The 15121-nt window shown below is 40.2% G+C and overlaps 2 protein-coding genes and 1 non-coding gene across 6 annotated transcripts in view; all 3 read left to right on the plus strand.

Moving 5' to 3' along the window:
• Nucleotides 1–11133, plus strand: part of AP1G1 (adaptor related protein complex 1 subunit gamma 1) — an 81686-nt gene extending 70553 nt beyond the window's left edge. For 3 of the 4 annotated variants that reach the window (XM_032486664.1, XM_006183698.3, XM_006183699.3), the window contains 4 exons: nucleotides 2300–2407; nucleotides 2524–2684; nucleotides 5229–5327; nucleotides 6569–11133. In XM_032486664.1, coding sequence (XP_032342555.1) covers nucleotides 2300–2407; nucleotides 2524–2684; nucleotides 5229–5327; nucleotides 6569–6670 — 470 coding nt within the window. In that variant the 3' untranslated portion in view covers nucleotides 6671–11133. The remainder of the gene's footprint in view (nucleotides 1–2299; nucleotides 2408–2523; nucleotides 2685–5228; nucleotides 5328–6568) is intronic. The other variant, XM_032486665.1, reaches the window with a different exon arrangement.
• On the plus strand, nucleotides 1984–2055 carry TRNAP-AGG. The gene has a single exon. It is a non-coding gene; the product is annotated as a tRNA-Pro (tRNA).
• Nucleotides 11134–14280: 3147 nt separating the features above from the next.
• The window catches only part of PHLPP2 (PH domain and leucine rich repeat protein phosphatase 2), a 63288-nt gene continuing 62447 nt past the window's right edge, over nucleotides 14281–15121 (plus strand). The window contains exon 1 of the mRNA XM_032486674.1: nucleotides 14281–14536. Coding sequence (XP_032342565.1) covers nucleotides 14438–14536 — 99 coding nt within the window. The 5' untranslated portion in view covers nucleotides 14281–14437. The remainder of the gene's footprint in view (nucleotides 14537–15121) is intronic.

Genomic DNA, 15121 nt, shown 5'->3' on the forward strand with positions numbered 1-15121 from the left:
TACAGTCATATCTTAATGTACACTCATTTACATCAGTACAAATTAGGAAATAAATTTAGTGTGTGCTTTTAGAGGAACTGGAGCAGTGAGTTTCTTTTGTCTCCCCAAACTACCTATTGTACCTTTAGGAGGAAAAAGCTAAAATTTGAGGGGCTTAGGGATCCGTATGTTGCCCATATGTCTCAGTTAGTCTGTGACTTTCCATGGAAACACATTTCTAAGGTTTTTTTGAAAACAGAAATTGTGGGAAAATGACTAGATTAGATTTATAAAACTAAGATAACTATGAGTATTTATTTGTATTCTTCATTGGTAATTTGCTTGACTGCACATTCTGTGGTGCTTGCATTTGTTTTCACTCCTTATGCTTTGCTTAGCCATATATATTTCTACCTTGCTAATTTTTAGTATGTCAGTTTTTTCTAGTGTACTTGAGTATTTTTTTTAAAGCTAATCCAGCCTTTATTTCACTTTGTTAATGCTTTTTTAAATGGTATAATTTCAGCTAATTTCATAAGTAGTTTGAAATCTATTTAAACATAAAATGCATTTCCATCTTCCTCCTGAATTTTCTTATGCTGCTTCTTAGAATTTTGGTTTCTCTCAGTTCACGATACTTCATCACTTGCCCCCCTTAACTTTTCTTATTTGGAAAGATCAAATAAAAATGGTAATCTGGTGATTTCTTTCCCCCATTCCATACTACCTCTCCCAGGGTGTGTGTGTTTGTAAAAATATATTAAAATATTCAACAAATTCAATAAAATTTGAAAATTTATTTTCAAATAAAATAGAATTCAATAAATGCCTTGATCTACTTAGCTCATAAAACAAATACTGTTAAGAAAGTTGACATTGCCTGTATACTTCCCCCCCATCTCCTCCCTCTTGATCCCAGAAGTAACTACTGTCTGTCCTAAAGCAATGTTAGCTTTGGTGTTTACTACTCTTGTGCATTTCTAGAATGTCACAGAGTGTAGTAATATTTTGCCATTTTTTAACCTTCTCAGAACTGGTATGTGACAAAATATGTACTTTTGCACCTTGCTTTTTTGCTAAATCTTGTATTTGTGAATAATTTATGTAAAATGTATTTCTGGTGCATTCACATTTTTACTGTTGCATATGTATAGTATTTCATTTTGTCAGTATTCCACAGTTTACTTACTTGTTATCTTAATGATGGACATTTTGATTGCTTCTAGAATTTCATTTGTTAGAAATTATCTTGCTATGCATACTTTTTGTACTTATCTCCCTGTGTACATATGAAAGAATTAATCAAAAGCATTCCTAAGAAAGGCAGTGATTCTCAAGTAGGGGAGATTTTGCCCACCAAAGTTTGGCAGTGTCTGGAGATATTTTTGGGGAAATATTTGGAGAAGATGCCAGTGGTACTGCTAAATATCCTATGGTGGCTCAACTCTATTACTGCCAGATTGTTCTCTAGTTTGGTTGTACCAGTTTACATCCCTGGGGCAGAGATTAGAAGTCCTCATTGCTCTATATTCTTACCAGTAGCTGGTATTACCAGACATTGAAATGTTTATCATTGTGGGGGATATGAAGTCATATCTCACTGTGGTTTTTAGTATTTTTTTTTAGGTTTTAATTTATTTACTTTTTTTCTTTTGATGAGGAGGTACTGGGGATTGAACCCAGGACTTCGTGCTTGCTAGGCATGCACTCTACCACTGAGCTATACCCTCCCCCATTCACTGTGGTTTTAAATTCCAGTCATTACTTGTAAGAGTGAGCATCTCTTCGTAAGATTACTTTTTCATTCAGGTTCCTTCTATGAATTGCTTGTTCATCTCTCTTACCACTTTTAAATTGGGTTATCATTTTTCTTTATTGATTCGTAGGAGATACAGTTCTAGATAACTCATCCATTTGTTATTTTGTAGCAAACATTTTCTCCTGACTTTAGTCTATTTTTTATTGTATTTTTTTAATGAACAGAAGTTGCTCATTTTAAGGGTGAAGGGTATAGCTCAGTGGTAGAGTGTATGCCTAGGATGCATGAGGTCCTGGGTTCAATTCCCAGTACCTCCATTAAATAAAAAAACAAACCTAATTACCTCCCCCGCCTTTAAAAAAAGTTAGAAGAAAATAAAAAAAGTTACTCATTTTAAAGTACTTGAGTTTTTAGTTCTTTCCTTTTACGGTTTATGCTTTTTGTATCTTGTTTAAGGCATCCATCCCCTAATTTGAGATAGTGGTAATTTTCTCCTGTATTTTCTTAGTGAGCTTTGTCATGCTGGCTAGGGTTGACTTAACTTTGGGATGTTTCATTTAGGTGCTCCATCTGCTGCTCCTGCCCCTGCCTCAGTCCCACAAATATCCCAACCCCCCTTCTTGTTGGATGGGCTTTCATCACAGCCTCTCTTCAATGACATCGCTACAGGTACGTTTACTGGTGTTATCATTAGAGCAACGTGAGGTAGTTTTGAAGAAAGGAAGTGATCATTTTGCAAGCATTAGGCTGACTACAATTAGACTGATCTTCCTGTGCTTTCCCAGGCATCCCCTCCATCACAGCATACAGTAAGAATGGCTTGAAGATAGAATTCACCTTTGAACGATCAAATACCAACCCCAGTGTCACAGTGATAACGATACAGGCCTCCAACAGCACAGAGCTGGACATGACAGACTTTGTTTTCCAGGCTGCAGTACCAAAGGTACTGTAATTGTCTTCTTGGCATTTATCCTTTGATTAAAAATTGGCTGATTATTTTTTATGCGTTTAGTAAAAGATAAATTTTAATGTTTAGAGATTAAACTAAATTTGCAGATTTAACTCAAAGAGCAAATAATGTAACAGTTTTCATGGTTCATTGAAGCAAATCATTTTTAGTGAATACTTTTTACTTGTTGATAATATTCTTACAGTTAGTATTGTAGGATAAAAGGAGGACATTCTAATAGTAGTTAATGAGAGAGCAGACTTCTACAGGGTGGTTTGTTAATTAATGCTCAGGGCATTGAGGATAGGTTGGGGTTCAGTAAAGACCAAAAAAACACAAATTCTAACACGGACTTAAAGTTAAATCTAGATAAAGGACTTTATGTGTTTGGTATTCTCTTCTAGTCATTGGATCAGAATGAAAACTTTTTGTCTCTTGGTAATATAAGTGAGAGAAACATTCCTCCTTCACTAACATCTAGTTTACTATTGATATAATGACAGCTTGTTTTTATAAACTGGTGTTTTGTTTATATTAAATCTTAGTTTAAGAAGTGTTTATGTCTATCTTTGAATGATGAAAGGTTTTGAAAAAGAAAAATTTAGAATGAGAAGTGGGCAGAATTTTTCTGTAAAAGACGAGATAGTAAGTATTTTAGGCTATATCCTGTCATAGTGCCAAAACTGCAACAGGCGATGTATAGATAAGGGTGTGGCTCTGTTCCAGTAGAATACTTGCAAAAAAACAGTTGTCGAGTCATTCTTGGCCCATGGGCCATATTTCGTCAACCCCTGGGATAGGTTAAGGTAATCTTTGAAGTGACATGTGAAATACAATATTCAGACAACACAGTTTCGTAAATTAAAGACCTTTTATTTGTGGTTGCTGCTGACTTTGCAATCTTCTTTACTTGCATATTTTAGGAGCCAAAATAATGTAGATGCTTTATAAGCAATAGAACGTAATGGTTTCAATACCAGTTATATGACATTAAGCAAGTTACTTAATCTCTATGCCTCAGTTTCTTCATTTGCAAAGGAAGGGTGTCATCATGATATTTACTTCATAGGGCTCCTTTGAGGAGTAAATGAGTTTTATGTGCCAGGTACTGTTTTAAGCACTTTCTGTGTGTTCAGTGCTTAGTAAATGTTAGCTGCTACCACTTAGGATTTTATACTTACTACTTTAGGCTGCTGTTACAGCAACATACTGTCCCTGCTTTAAAGCATGGCCTTGTTCTTGGTGCTGTCCTATACAGTGCCTGTTTGTGTACCATGATGTGTCTTGAACTTCAAGATACCATATTTCATAGATTCTACTACTACTGTTTTTACTTTTTATTATCTCTGAAATTGAGGTGCATTTTAAAACTGATACCCTTGTCATAGTTTAATTGGCAGCCTGTTTCTTTCTCAGTGGTGTATAAAATAATGGTGTGATTTACAATTGATGGCATCTTACATTTAATGAAATAAATGTAAATAAATGAGTGATATTTTAGCTTACATAATTTATTTTGACAATAGAATTATGTATAAGTCCCAATGTAATAAGGCTGTCCATTGAGACTAAATCTCTACTCTTGTGATTTTTGGCCTTAGAGAAAACTAGGTAGACCAACAGACCTCCCTCCCTCCTTTCCTCACCCTGCCCACCTCGGTCCCCCTTGCCCTTTTCTCTTTTCTCTCTCTCCATCCCCTTCTTTCTCTTTTTCTGTCTCTAATATTTTAGAAGACTAAACTTTCAGGAGATACTCTTTTTTTAATTCTAGTATGTAGAGTAGCTGTATTCATACTATATTTTGCTAACTGTGACTTACCTATCTTGCTCACAGCACTTTTATCTCTCTTTCCTGTAAACAAATCCACCAGCATTCAGCAAATTACGGTGTTTGGCTTTTCCAGGTCTTTTACTGTACAGGCTAATTCTGCAGATAATTTTTCTGTGAGGGCTTTGTATCCCCAAAGTAGATATCCGGATGTGTTCCACATATATATTAACAAGCTGGTTCTTTCCAGCTTTTCCTTCACCTCTGTCATGTAGAAGTAACCCCTGACATACTGCAGATTATATAGGCTTTAGAGAACAAAGGTTCAAGCCTTTGATCCCAGCCATCCAAATACACAAAAGCATAAAGGCCTGTAGTTGGTGACTGGTATGCTGGTTTACTATTTTTAGAAAGCTTTTCATTTCTTTCTAGTTGTTTTTAACCATAGGCACCCCCCCCCCATTTTTTTAAACCTGCATAGTTGATCAATTACTATTAAGTGTAGTTGCCAGAACAAGGAAAGTGGTAGGCTAAAGTTCCTTCTGCCAGAAAGGAGAGTAGTGCATTGCTAGAAACAGTGGGGTTTTATAAATACCGTGAAGTGATAGCCCACTTGCCATGAATTGCTGATATCTGGAAAGCAAATAGAATTTAGTAATAGGTAACTCTGTTAATTGTTAATCCTCTGGGTATCTGACTTTTTTATTGACATCTCTGACATAGCATTAAGTGTATTACTTTTTCTGAAGAATACCCTTTGTTCCCACTAGACATTTCAGCTGCAGCTTCTGTCTCCAAGCAGCAGCATTGTCCCAGCATTTAATACGGGGACCATCACACAAGTCATTAAAGTTCTGAACCCACAGAAGGTGAGTAGCACATTTAAAGACATTATCTGAGAAAGGTATAAGCATAGTTCCTGAAATAAAATTTGTTTTGTTTCTGTAGGTTTTCCTGACTTGTAGCAGAAATCTATTAAAATGTCTGGTCTAACTCCTTGTTCTTTTGTAGATAATAAATGGAGCCCAGACACACTAAATGGTTTAGTGCCATCTTATTAAAATACAGCTTTAAAGACTTCTCTATTTAGAGGGCTAAAGGTCTAGTTTTTTCTGGAGTGGGAGGGAGAAAGCGTATATATTTTAATCTTTAACACAAGTTAAAGTCTGGGATTAAGAGCATTTGTTGAACCAAATATCCACATTTACCCCTGAATTATTAAGTCCGTAGCTAAAGTGGAGACATTTTTAATGAAGTCCATACCAAAAGTGGAGACATAATAGCTTTTAGCGACTGAAATTAAGCTATATTTTTATTATATCTTCTCAAAGAAGTAAATTGAGTCCACTTGATAGTAATCAATTGACTAGTTTTCAGCAGTTTTTGAAAATGGTTCAGAGAATTTCTTCACCTTGAAAGATTTTTAGTAGTGTCTCATAAATACCAGTATGATTTCCTCCTCTTAGAACACTTTGCTTCTCCTCTGCTAGTCACTGTATTTTGGATATCTACCTATAGCACAGGTACAAATTCCTTTGACAGCCTGATACATAGAGTAAAAATTTTTTTAGTGCGTTAATATTTGAAATCTGCCACATAAAGTAAAAAGTACTTAAAATCAAGTTCTCTTAAAACTACTGCTGTTATCATAGGTTAACTTTTTTTTAATGCCTTGGGAACCAAACAAGTTAATGCTCACATTTACTATAGGTTTTACAGACAAAGCAACCAGTATCTCTGAATATAGAGTGTAAGATGAGTATATTTACCTCATTTTTCTAGGAAATTGGATACAAGGGTTGAATCTTTGTGAAAAGCACTCAGCAAATATTACTATGAAAATGCTCTGGGGTGGTTATGTCCTATTAATGGGGTGGGAGGATTGAAGCCAACAGTGTGTTCTGAAGATGCATTTTCTCTACTTGACTGCATGATGCTGGCTGATAGCTTGAGTACTAGGTGGTTTTTGTTGTTGTTGTTTGCCTGTGTGTCATTTTTAAGAGACAGTTTTGCTTTAAAATGGTTTGTTTTCTCTAAGATTAAAAGTCTTGTGAACTGTACAGATTCTAGAGGTTTTATTTCAGTGTGGAATTTTTTATTCTCTTCACAGCAACAGCTGCGAATGCGGATCAAGCTTACATATAATCACAAGGGCTCAGCAATGCAAGATCTAGCAGAGGTGAACAACTTTCCCCCTCAGTCCTGGCAGTGAGGGTCCAGCACCATTCTCATTCTTATCCCACTCAATCAAAGGAACTCTGGGAAGGAGGTTGTGATCGCTGGCAAGTCCCCCCCAACTGTACCGTGGGCATGAGGAGCTGAAGAGAACTGTTGAGGAGGATTTTCCTAAAGTTATTGCCGACCTTGAAGCATTGTTAAAGACTAATCTCCTCTCCTCCGCTGTTGAGGCCGGCTGCTTCTGGAGGCTACTTTGCACTCTTCTTCCTCGTCTCCTTTTTTCGCACTTCTCCACCCCTCCCACATTTACATCCAGAATCGACATTCCCTGGGCCCCTGAAGAAATAAGCAGCTGGTCTGGAGGAGAGGACTGGAATCCATGACAAGAAAACACTCACTCTGTCTCTGCAGCAAAGAGTTGCCCCTTCTTTCTACTGTGTTTCTCTGTGGACTGGGCAAGGTGGGGTATTTATTCCTCACTAGCTGGGTTACCATCTTCAGGCGCTTTTTACATCTGGCTTCAGAATGGAAATGTAACGGTGGACATGAGGGAGCCCTGCCTTTTTCTACTGGTTCCCCCAATGTTTGAAAGAGGCATAAGGCTCCTGGTAGCCTTTTCTGTGCATTGCTGTATACACACAGACACACACGTGTATGTATGTTTGTTACCAAGAACTGGTCAGACCTTGAGAGGTTATTTGTAAACACTGGACAGATGCAGTTAAAAAGAGCTTTTGTTGAGATTTGGCATGAAGGATATGGTGCTCTATTTGTAATAGAAACTTCCAAGGCTCTTCCAGCTCCCCTTTCTCTCCATTCTTTAGCTGTAGTCATGAATACTCTGTGATTTTCAAAATTGATTCCCCTTAAAGTGCAAAGTGGACAACTTCTAAAAGATATATTAATAGTTATTAATGCCCCTATTCCCACAACAGATTTTAAAAGTTTCTCGTAAACCCATAACTTGCCTGATGAACTGTGATAAATGGGTGGAAAGAGGAGTTTGCCACTTTTAGAGTACAAACTCCTTGACGAAAGCATCTTTGCCTATAGGAAGAGTATCAGACTCACTCTAGAGCATATTGGAGTCATCTTCTCCATTACTTCAAACCTCCCTTTTTATTTCCTGAGCCTGGCTTGGACCTTGGCATTCCGTTTGAATTCCTTCTTCTAACTGGATCATTTGTGTTGTATCTGTAACACTGGCACTGAAATAAAGACCACACGGTTAAAGAAATCTTTCCTATATTGTACTTTATGGTGTTGGAATGAAGCCTTGTAGCTTCCTTGCCCCCATGTCAGAGGAAGTCTTATGGACACCATAAGGTAGGAATATCCTTTCTTGAGTCTGAGAAATTGGTGTCTTGAAAGAAGCCAGTCTCATGAATATCTGCATAAAGATTTGAGGTCTGGAGCTTCTTAAACTAGTGAGAGCCCAGTACTTTTAGAAAGGACCCCACCATTATCAAACCTTAACGCTAAGTTGCTGGAAGGATGGTAAGGTGACTCTCCTGTGGCACATGTTGAATGTACTGTGTACTTTCAGGTGCACAGGTGCCTGTCTGATACATTAAAGAAAGGAAAAGTCAGGCCCACCTTGCTTAAAATGTTTGTAATCATTACTGTATTGAGTACAGTATAAGGACTACTTTGGCTTTGGTCTTAAACCCGGGTTCAGATATCTATTTTTCCCCCCTCTATTTCACCAAGCCTTGACTTAAAATCTTCAGTGTCTTGTCAAATCTAGCTCTGTATCAGATGCTAGACTATTCCTAATGTTTTACAACCTGGAGTTGAAGTAAAGGCTCCAAAGGGGAATCTTTCTGGTCTTATTTTGGTGTGTAAGAACAAGATTTGCTAAAACTTACTCTACCAGGTAAATGGTTGACTAAATCAGGAACAGGATATTATCTTGTGCATAGTGTTCAGTAAAGACAGTGTGGACTAGTGTATGTTTCAGACAACTGCTCCGCCTGTGCAATGAAAAATAGCCTTTAAGATTTCTTTGCAGACTGATTTCATTGGATGGATACTTAATGCTGTGAAACATGATAGAGTTAACATAATATTGGTGGATTTCTTGAATAGAATTTGTCTAACATTCCTCTTTGTGGCTGAGGCTTATTTTCTCCCTTACATTTATAGTTAACCAGCTCAAGTTTCTTGTTGAACTGAGTTGAATGTCAGAATTCTGAAGACCATGCTATAAGACAGTGCTAGCTAATGGGGCTGGCAAGGGTCTACTCTAGGAACAAAGCGTCTCCTTGGGTGAAGGTGTTTTGAGGTAGTTATGTGATCATCCACAGCTTTGTCTAGACAGAGTAAAAATCATGGCCTTAACACAAAGGGTGCTGTGTAGAATATGAAATGATTCCAGAGAGAGAACCTGAGCACCATGTTCAAGGACTAGCGGCCAGATAACTGCCTACGATACTTACTGATGGTTGTGAAGACTGTTTCCAGTGATTGGCTCTTTGAAAGCTTCAGCGTGCCTTAGTTTCTAGGATCACAATTCGTTCTCTCTCACTTGGCCTTGCTGCCAAAGGAGAATTCTCTTAATTTCTATGAATACTTGCACATTTCACTAATTTCTTTCCCTAGTTATAACCATTCAGGGGAGAGCAAATTTGGATAGATTTACAACTTAAGAGCCATTGTGAGGAAAGGATGATTTCCATGGCTGTTTTAATAACTCCAGGGTGATAAGCAGTGAGCCTACGCACACTTACTTGGACAATTTCACGTGCACTTTTACCTCATTTTTTCCCCCCTTCCAGTAGTTTGTATCCTATACTCCCTCCCCACCCCCACAGTAATCCTAAGGGACAATTCATCTAAGTAATCTCAAAAAATTGTAGGAAGTGTGCTCTTCCCAAGAAGCTTCCCCCACAATGCTCCGGTGCTGTTACCTTGAGGTGATTTGGGCAGTCGTGGAATGTTTCATGCTGTGTATAGTGATCATCTGTTTATTTTAAGGTCTTTTTCACTTAAAGAAACATTCCTCAGTATAACATTTGGGAGGGGATTCTTCCCTCTCATTGAGTTGAAGCTGTGGTCCGCACCCCTTGTTTGTCACATTCATATAAGAAAACTGTCCAGCACTAACAGGTTTGAGTATTTCCATCTACTATATAACATGCTTTCCATTTTCATGTTCTAGAAGAAGTTGGAAGTTGGGGATGACTGTTGTTGAAGTTCAACTTCATTATCTTATCTTCTGCATTGGGAAATATTTGGGCCTTGGGAACTAGGGGAAGGAAAGTTTGAATGTGTATATTTTTTCCTAGTGAATGTACTTTATCCACATTGTCCTAAACAGAGAGCTATAGGGCAAAAAGTGGATATTTATGAACTTTAGTGCTTGGTAGACAGAGGTGGTACATGTCTGTGTACTCAAGTGTTTGGGAATGGGAAGGATCACTGAAGAGAATTGCTCAGAAAGTCCTTAAGTTTAGAACACTTGTTGACCAGCTGTGGCTCAGGAGGGTGGGGCTGCTTGTAGAACTGGAAGTGAATTAACTTTTTCAAGCAATAGCAGTGAGTGGGTCCCATCTACAGGTTTTCAGGACCTGGAACACTTAGAAGAAAAGGCTGAAGGAGCTTTTGCACAGTTGCTTCATGAACTTCCACAAGGCTGATTCTGGCTTCAACATGGAGCATTGGAGGGTTTTTTTTGTTTTTGTTTTTTTGTTTTTGTTTTTGGAACCTGCTGTTGTGCTTTGTGTGTTTAGTTTTTGTTTTCTATTTGGGGGCCTCATGGGAAGGAGCTTCTGAACTCTTTCCTTTGTGAACTCCCCATGTCCCTGTACAGTCCCTTTTCTTTCATGATGTTGTAAGTTACATTTTCATTAAGCCCCATCACATCTTTACTGTAAAAATATTAAAAGGCTGTTTCCAAGTGGGACAGCTAATGAAGTTCTAATTATTGCAGACATATTTTTGAGATGTAAAAAAAATTTAAAATTAAATGATAAGTCTTAGAGGCGAGTGAAGAATAAAATGGATGTAAACATTTACATGGGATGCATTAGAATTCTGCTGTGTGTATTGTCTTTTGGTTGAAACAAATTATGAAGTGACTAATAATAAAAAGTCAATACTTAATGATTTAAATTTTGCTTCTTCACTTCCTACAAGTGGATTAGAGAAGCCTTGGATGAATTCTTATTCCAGAGCTTTGAGCTAAACTTCCTGACCTGTTAATAATCCTTTTACACAGAAATCTCACTAGGAGAGGAATTTGAACACATTTTTTAAAAACTTGCAGTTACAGACAATGAAAAGTGCAATTGGAAATTTTACCTAGTGATTGCTTCCATGCTGATCTTCTCCACGTGGGTGAATTTTCAAACAAGGCAAAGAAATCATGTCAAGATGAAGTTTATATTAGGGGTGGTCATGGGCCTTTATTACAAGCTTCTACTTGTGAATTGTTGAAGTTCATTTGTGACTGGGAAGAGGGAGGCTTGACCAGCCAAAATAAATTCTATTTTACGATCTATTTTATATGAACTCTTCCATAGAAGTGAGCGTGGTTGGAAGTTGGAAGCTTTATGTGTTCTTTTACTCATATGATCCCTGACAATCCCTTGATTGAGAAGCGGGAGTGTGATAGTCCCCTAATTGAGAAGGAGAGGGGTGTAGGCCTTGGCAATTACCTGGTTTATGCAGAAGTGCCCTTTTGTTGCTATCTGATAAGTAACATTTCTATAATCTTTCCTCATATGCAGCTTAGTTAAAATTCATCTTTGTTTCTAATATTAAATTTAGTTGACACCTTCATCTACATGTAATGAGATGAAAATATAAAGGCTACCATAGAAAAGCTTAGCCAGTAATAGACTCCAGACATTTGCTTAACAATACAATGAATAGTGATCAAATTTGAACTTCTATCCAGAAGGACCAAATTAATTTTTACCACTTTTAAGTGTTTTCCATCCTATTTCCTTCCCTAGTTCAATTTTCCTCATTCAAAAACTATAAAAGTTTTCAAGGAAAAAAATTCCTTCAAACCTGGAAGCCAGGTAAATACAGCCTGTTTATTTGGAACTAAAAAAAGGAATATCAATCTGCTCAGTCTATGGTAGCAATAAAGGATTTAGGCCTAAAGGTGACTTGGTGATCATTGAAGGACTGGCAACTAGCTGTAAATAAGTCAACATAGTAAACTCTTATGGCTCCTCTACCAAAAGCTGATAGACAGGAACTCTGCTTCTCCAGACCTTCCTTCTATTTTGTAGTGAGGATTAGGAAAAGCCCCTGGGATAAAGTGTGTGTGTGTGTGTGTGTGTCCCTCCCCCACCCCTTCCAGGTAGAGAAGGAGAGGTATATACAGCTGCTTTGTAGGAAGAATACAGAGAGTAGTGAGTCAAATGACTTCTCTGTCTCTTGTCTTGATCCAAACAGTGATTTTTGTAATGATGAACCTGCGGTGAGGGCAGATGGATTTTTGCACAAAAAATCCCAGAGGAATTTATTTTTAGGGTTAGTCTCAGCTGTTTACCATTTCCAGAAATTGTGGTTACATAACCCTTGGGCATCCATAATGCACACTGCCTTGAACTGGGGGAAAACATGAATATGTGACCTTTGAAACAGTATAAAATGTTAATGGCAGTACATGATTTGAAAACTGAGAATCAACTGGTTGTCACCACTTACTGAATTGGATCTTAAACCATGGAGACCTAAAGAGAGAGGCTGCATCATAAATTACCCACTGTAACACATGGGCTTGTAGCTTTTCTCCTTTTAAAAGAGGACAAGTCCTCTTGTTGAACAAGTAGTAAATATATAAGTTTTAGCATATGCTTATATTCTGAATTGATACTTTAGGTCACTTTACCATTAACTTAAAAACAAAAAAACAAACCCATCCACTACCTCTGCTAATCCCCAGCATGAACTCAAATAATGGTCCTGGGACAAGATTCTTCCCCTTCAGGGGATAAATTAATAAAGAGCTTTTGCTCATGAGATCTGGAACAGGTAATATGTAAAACCTCAAGGAACAGGCTTTTAGGAACACTTAATTCTGAACTGTATTTTCATTCTTTCCACTGCCTGTCTGCCCTTGGTCTAGTCCACGTCTGTCTCCATATCGGTGCCTATCCCTTACATACCAGTGTTCTTGCTGGAAGAAGTTACCCAGGAAGCAATGAAATGGGAATCCAAGTACTTTGAGTAGATTTCTTGAAAGTAATTTCAGGATATAAGGAAAGTCCAGGAGGTAGACAACCTAAAAGCTTTTTTCACCTTACACCACTCACATAGACAAAGCATTTTTTAATTCATTAAAATCAGGCAAAGAAATGAAGATTACTAGAGATTGGAATTTTGGTATATACAAAGTAAGTCATGTGAAGGGAGAAAGCAGTGACCAAACTTTCAGAGAAGAAATAATTTGTACACAGAGTCTTTGTAAGAGTCAAACTTTGTCTTGGAATTTAAAGTATCTATAAATGGATATATATAGTAGAGAGAGGCACAGACTGCACTGTTAGATCTCAAACTCTTACACTAAACCTATAGTTAAAATAGTCTTAACGTATAGTCGGTCTGGACTAGGCAAGCTGAAGCAATGGATAATAGGTGATACCATTTATACCAATTATTCAAAGAGCAAGAAATTCTTGGTTTTTTTCTACTTAATTCTTTACCAGTTGCTTGAAGATTCAACACCTGTGTAAGAGGGGTAGACCTAAAAATCCAGAGGTCTAGAAGGTTTCCTCGGAAAATTTAGAGCAGAATTAACAAGAAGAGGACTCTGAAGAATTGAGCGTATCTTAAATTTGGAAATTCAGAGTTATAATGTCTACTATGAATCACTACTATGTGTTAAGTAAGCACTTTGTATGTATTCGCAACATCACCATAGTAACTCTTAGATACTAATTTCTATTTCACAGCTAAGAACCAAAGGCTTACTTAGATCAAGTAACTTGCACAACGGTATAGATCTAATAAGAGGTAGAGCTGAAATTTGGTATCAGGCTGTCTGACTCCAAATTTGGTCAATTGGTCGGCCACAAAATTATCACTGCAGGAACTCAAAGAAAATAATTAACTTTAAAGATTTTCTTAACTAGCCTTATAGATAATAAAATAGCTCACAAACCACATTACTGCTTGAAGCAGAGAACAGAGTTCTGATAATTCTACAACATGAGGAGAAAGGGAATTAATATGTGGTTTGGAGGCGAGTTGACTTTTTGTACACGAGGTGGGGTCGAATTTGCTGAAGAAGGTCGTGAGCATCTCTAATAAGGAAGAGAAAGGACCTGGCTACGCTGAGTATTCTCAACAATTCGTTCAGTGGCTTTGGAAGTGAGGGTGACAGGCCAGTTTTGAAGTAGAGAGGAAACGTCTGGGAGAGGTAAGTTACAAGAGCCACCCTCTGAGGAGGACAGCGTCCTCCAGTCACTACTAACAGGTGCAGATGCCCCCCTTGCCCCTAACCCAGCCCATACTTCGGAGGCTGGGATAGCAGGAAATAACCCTCCCTGCGCCTCAGTCCTCCAAACCAAGGGCGGCCGACGGCGGAGGCCCAGCCCTGCGGTCGCCTCCGGCTCCGCCCGCGGGGTCCGTGGACGCCAGACCGCCGGTAGGCGGCTCGCAGCGCTGGTGATGCACCGGGCCCACAGCTACGCAGGGACCGCGGGGCTGCGGGCGGGGCGGGGCCCGGGGCGGGGCCGATGGGCCTCGGGGGGCGGGGCCGCGGGTTGCTCGCGCGCGCAGCCGAGGCTCCGCTCGGCGTCGCGCCGGCTGGGCGTCCCTGTGCAGCCTCTGCCAGCCGCCGATGGGGGAGGTGGAGCCGGGGCCCGCGGGCCCGCTGGAGCCCCCGGAGCCGCCCGAAGTGCCCGCGAGCTGCCGGCCGGGCGGGATTAGGGTCCTGAAGGTGAGGCGGGCGGGTGTACGGGATGGGGAGGGAGCGAAAGCAGGGGGAGGCCGCCCCTGCCCCGCGCGGTGGCTGAGGCAGCCGGCGACCCCTGCCTCGCGTCGGTCAGTCAGCTTCACGGCTCGGTCGCCCCGAAAACCGGCTGGAGGGGCCGCGGCACCCGCGGAGGCCTCTTCGCCTGGCGCCCGCCGAGGCCGCGGCCGCGGCCGCAGCCGCCTCTGTCCACACCGCTGCCCATCCCTGGCCGCGCGCCACCCGCCTCACAGGCCCACGCCTTGGGGCCGGCGTCCACCCGGTCGCCGCCGCCCACCCGGTTCCTTCGGGACCTGGAAGCCCGCCTCGGCCTTCCCCCGCCGCGCTCGGGGCCCCGGGCCCGGCGGCTCCTGACCTGAGAGCGGAGCTGGAAGTACGCAGGGCTCTGTCCCCGGACACCTGAAGACATCACCCCTGCGGGAGGATGGCGGCGATGATTGGCCGGGCGCTGCAGTGTGCTCGGGGCTGCGCCGGCTGGAGCTGGCCGACTCTGCTCTCGGGGCTTACCACCGAAGTTAAGACCCGGTCCCCCGCCCCGAAGAGCCGGCCTGC

The sequence above is a fragment of the Camelus ferus genome, chromosome 9 (assembly GCF_009834535.1).
Source record: "Camelus ferus isolate YT-003-E chromosome 9, BCGSAC_Cfer_1.0, whole genome shotgun sequence".
In the NCBI taxonomy this organism is placed as follows: domain Eukaryota; kingdom Metazoa; phylum Chordata; class Mammalia; order Artiodactyla; family Camelidae; genus Camelus; species Camelus ferus.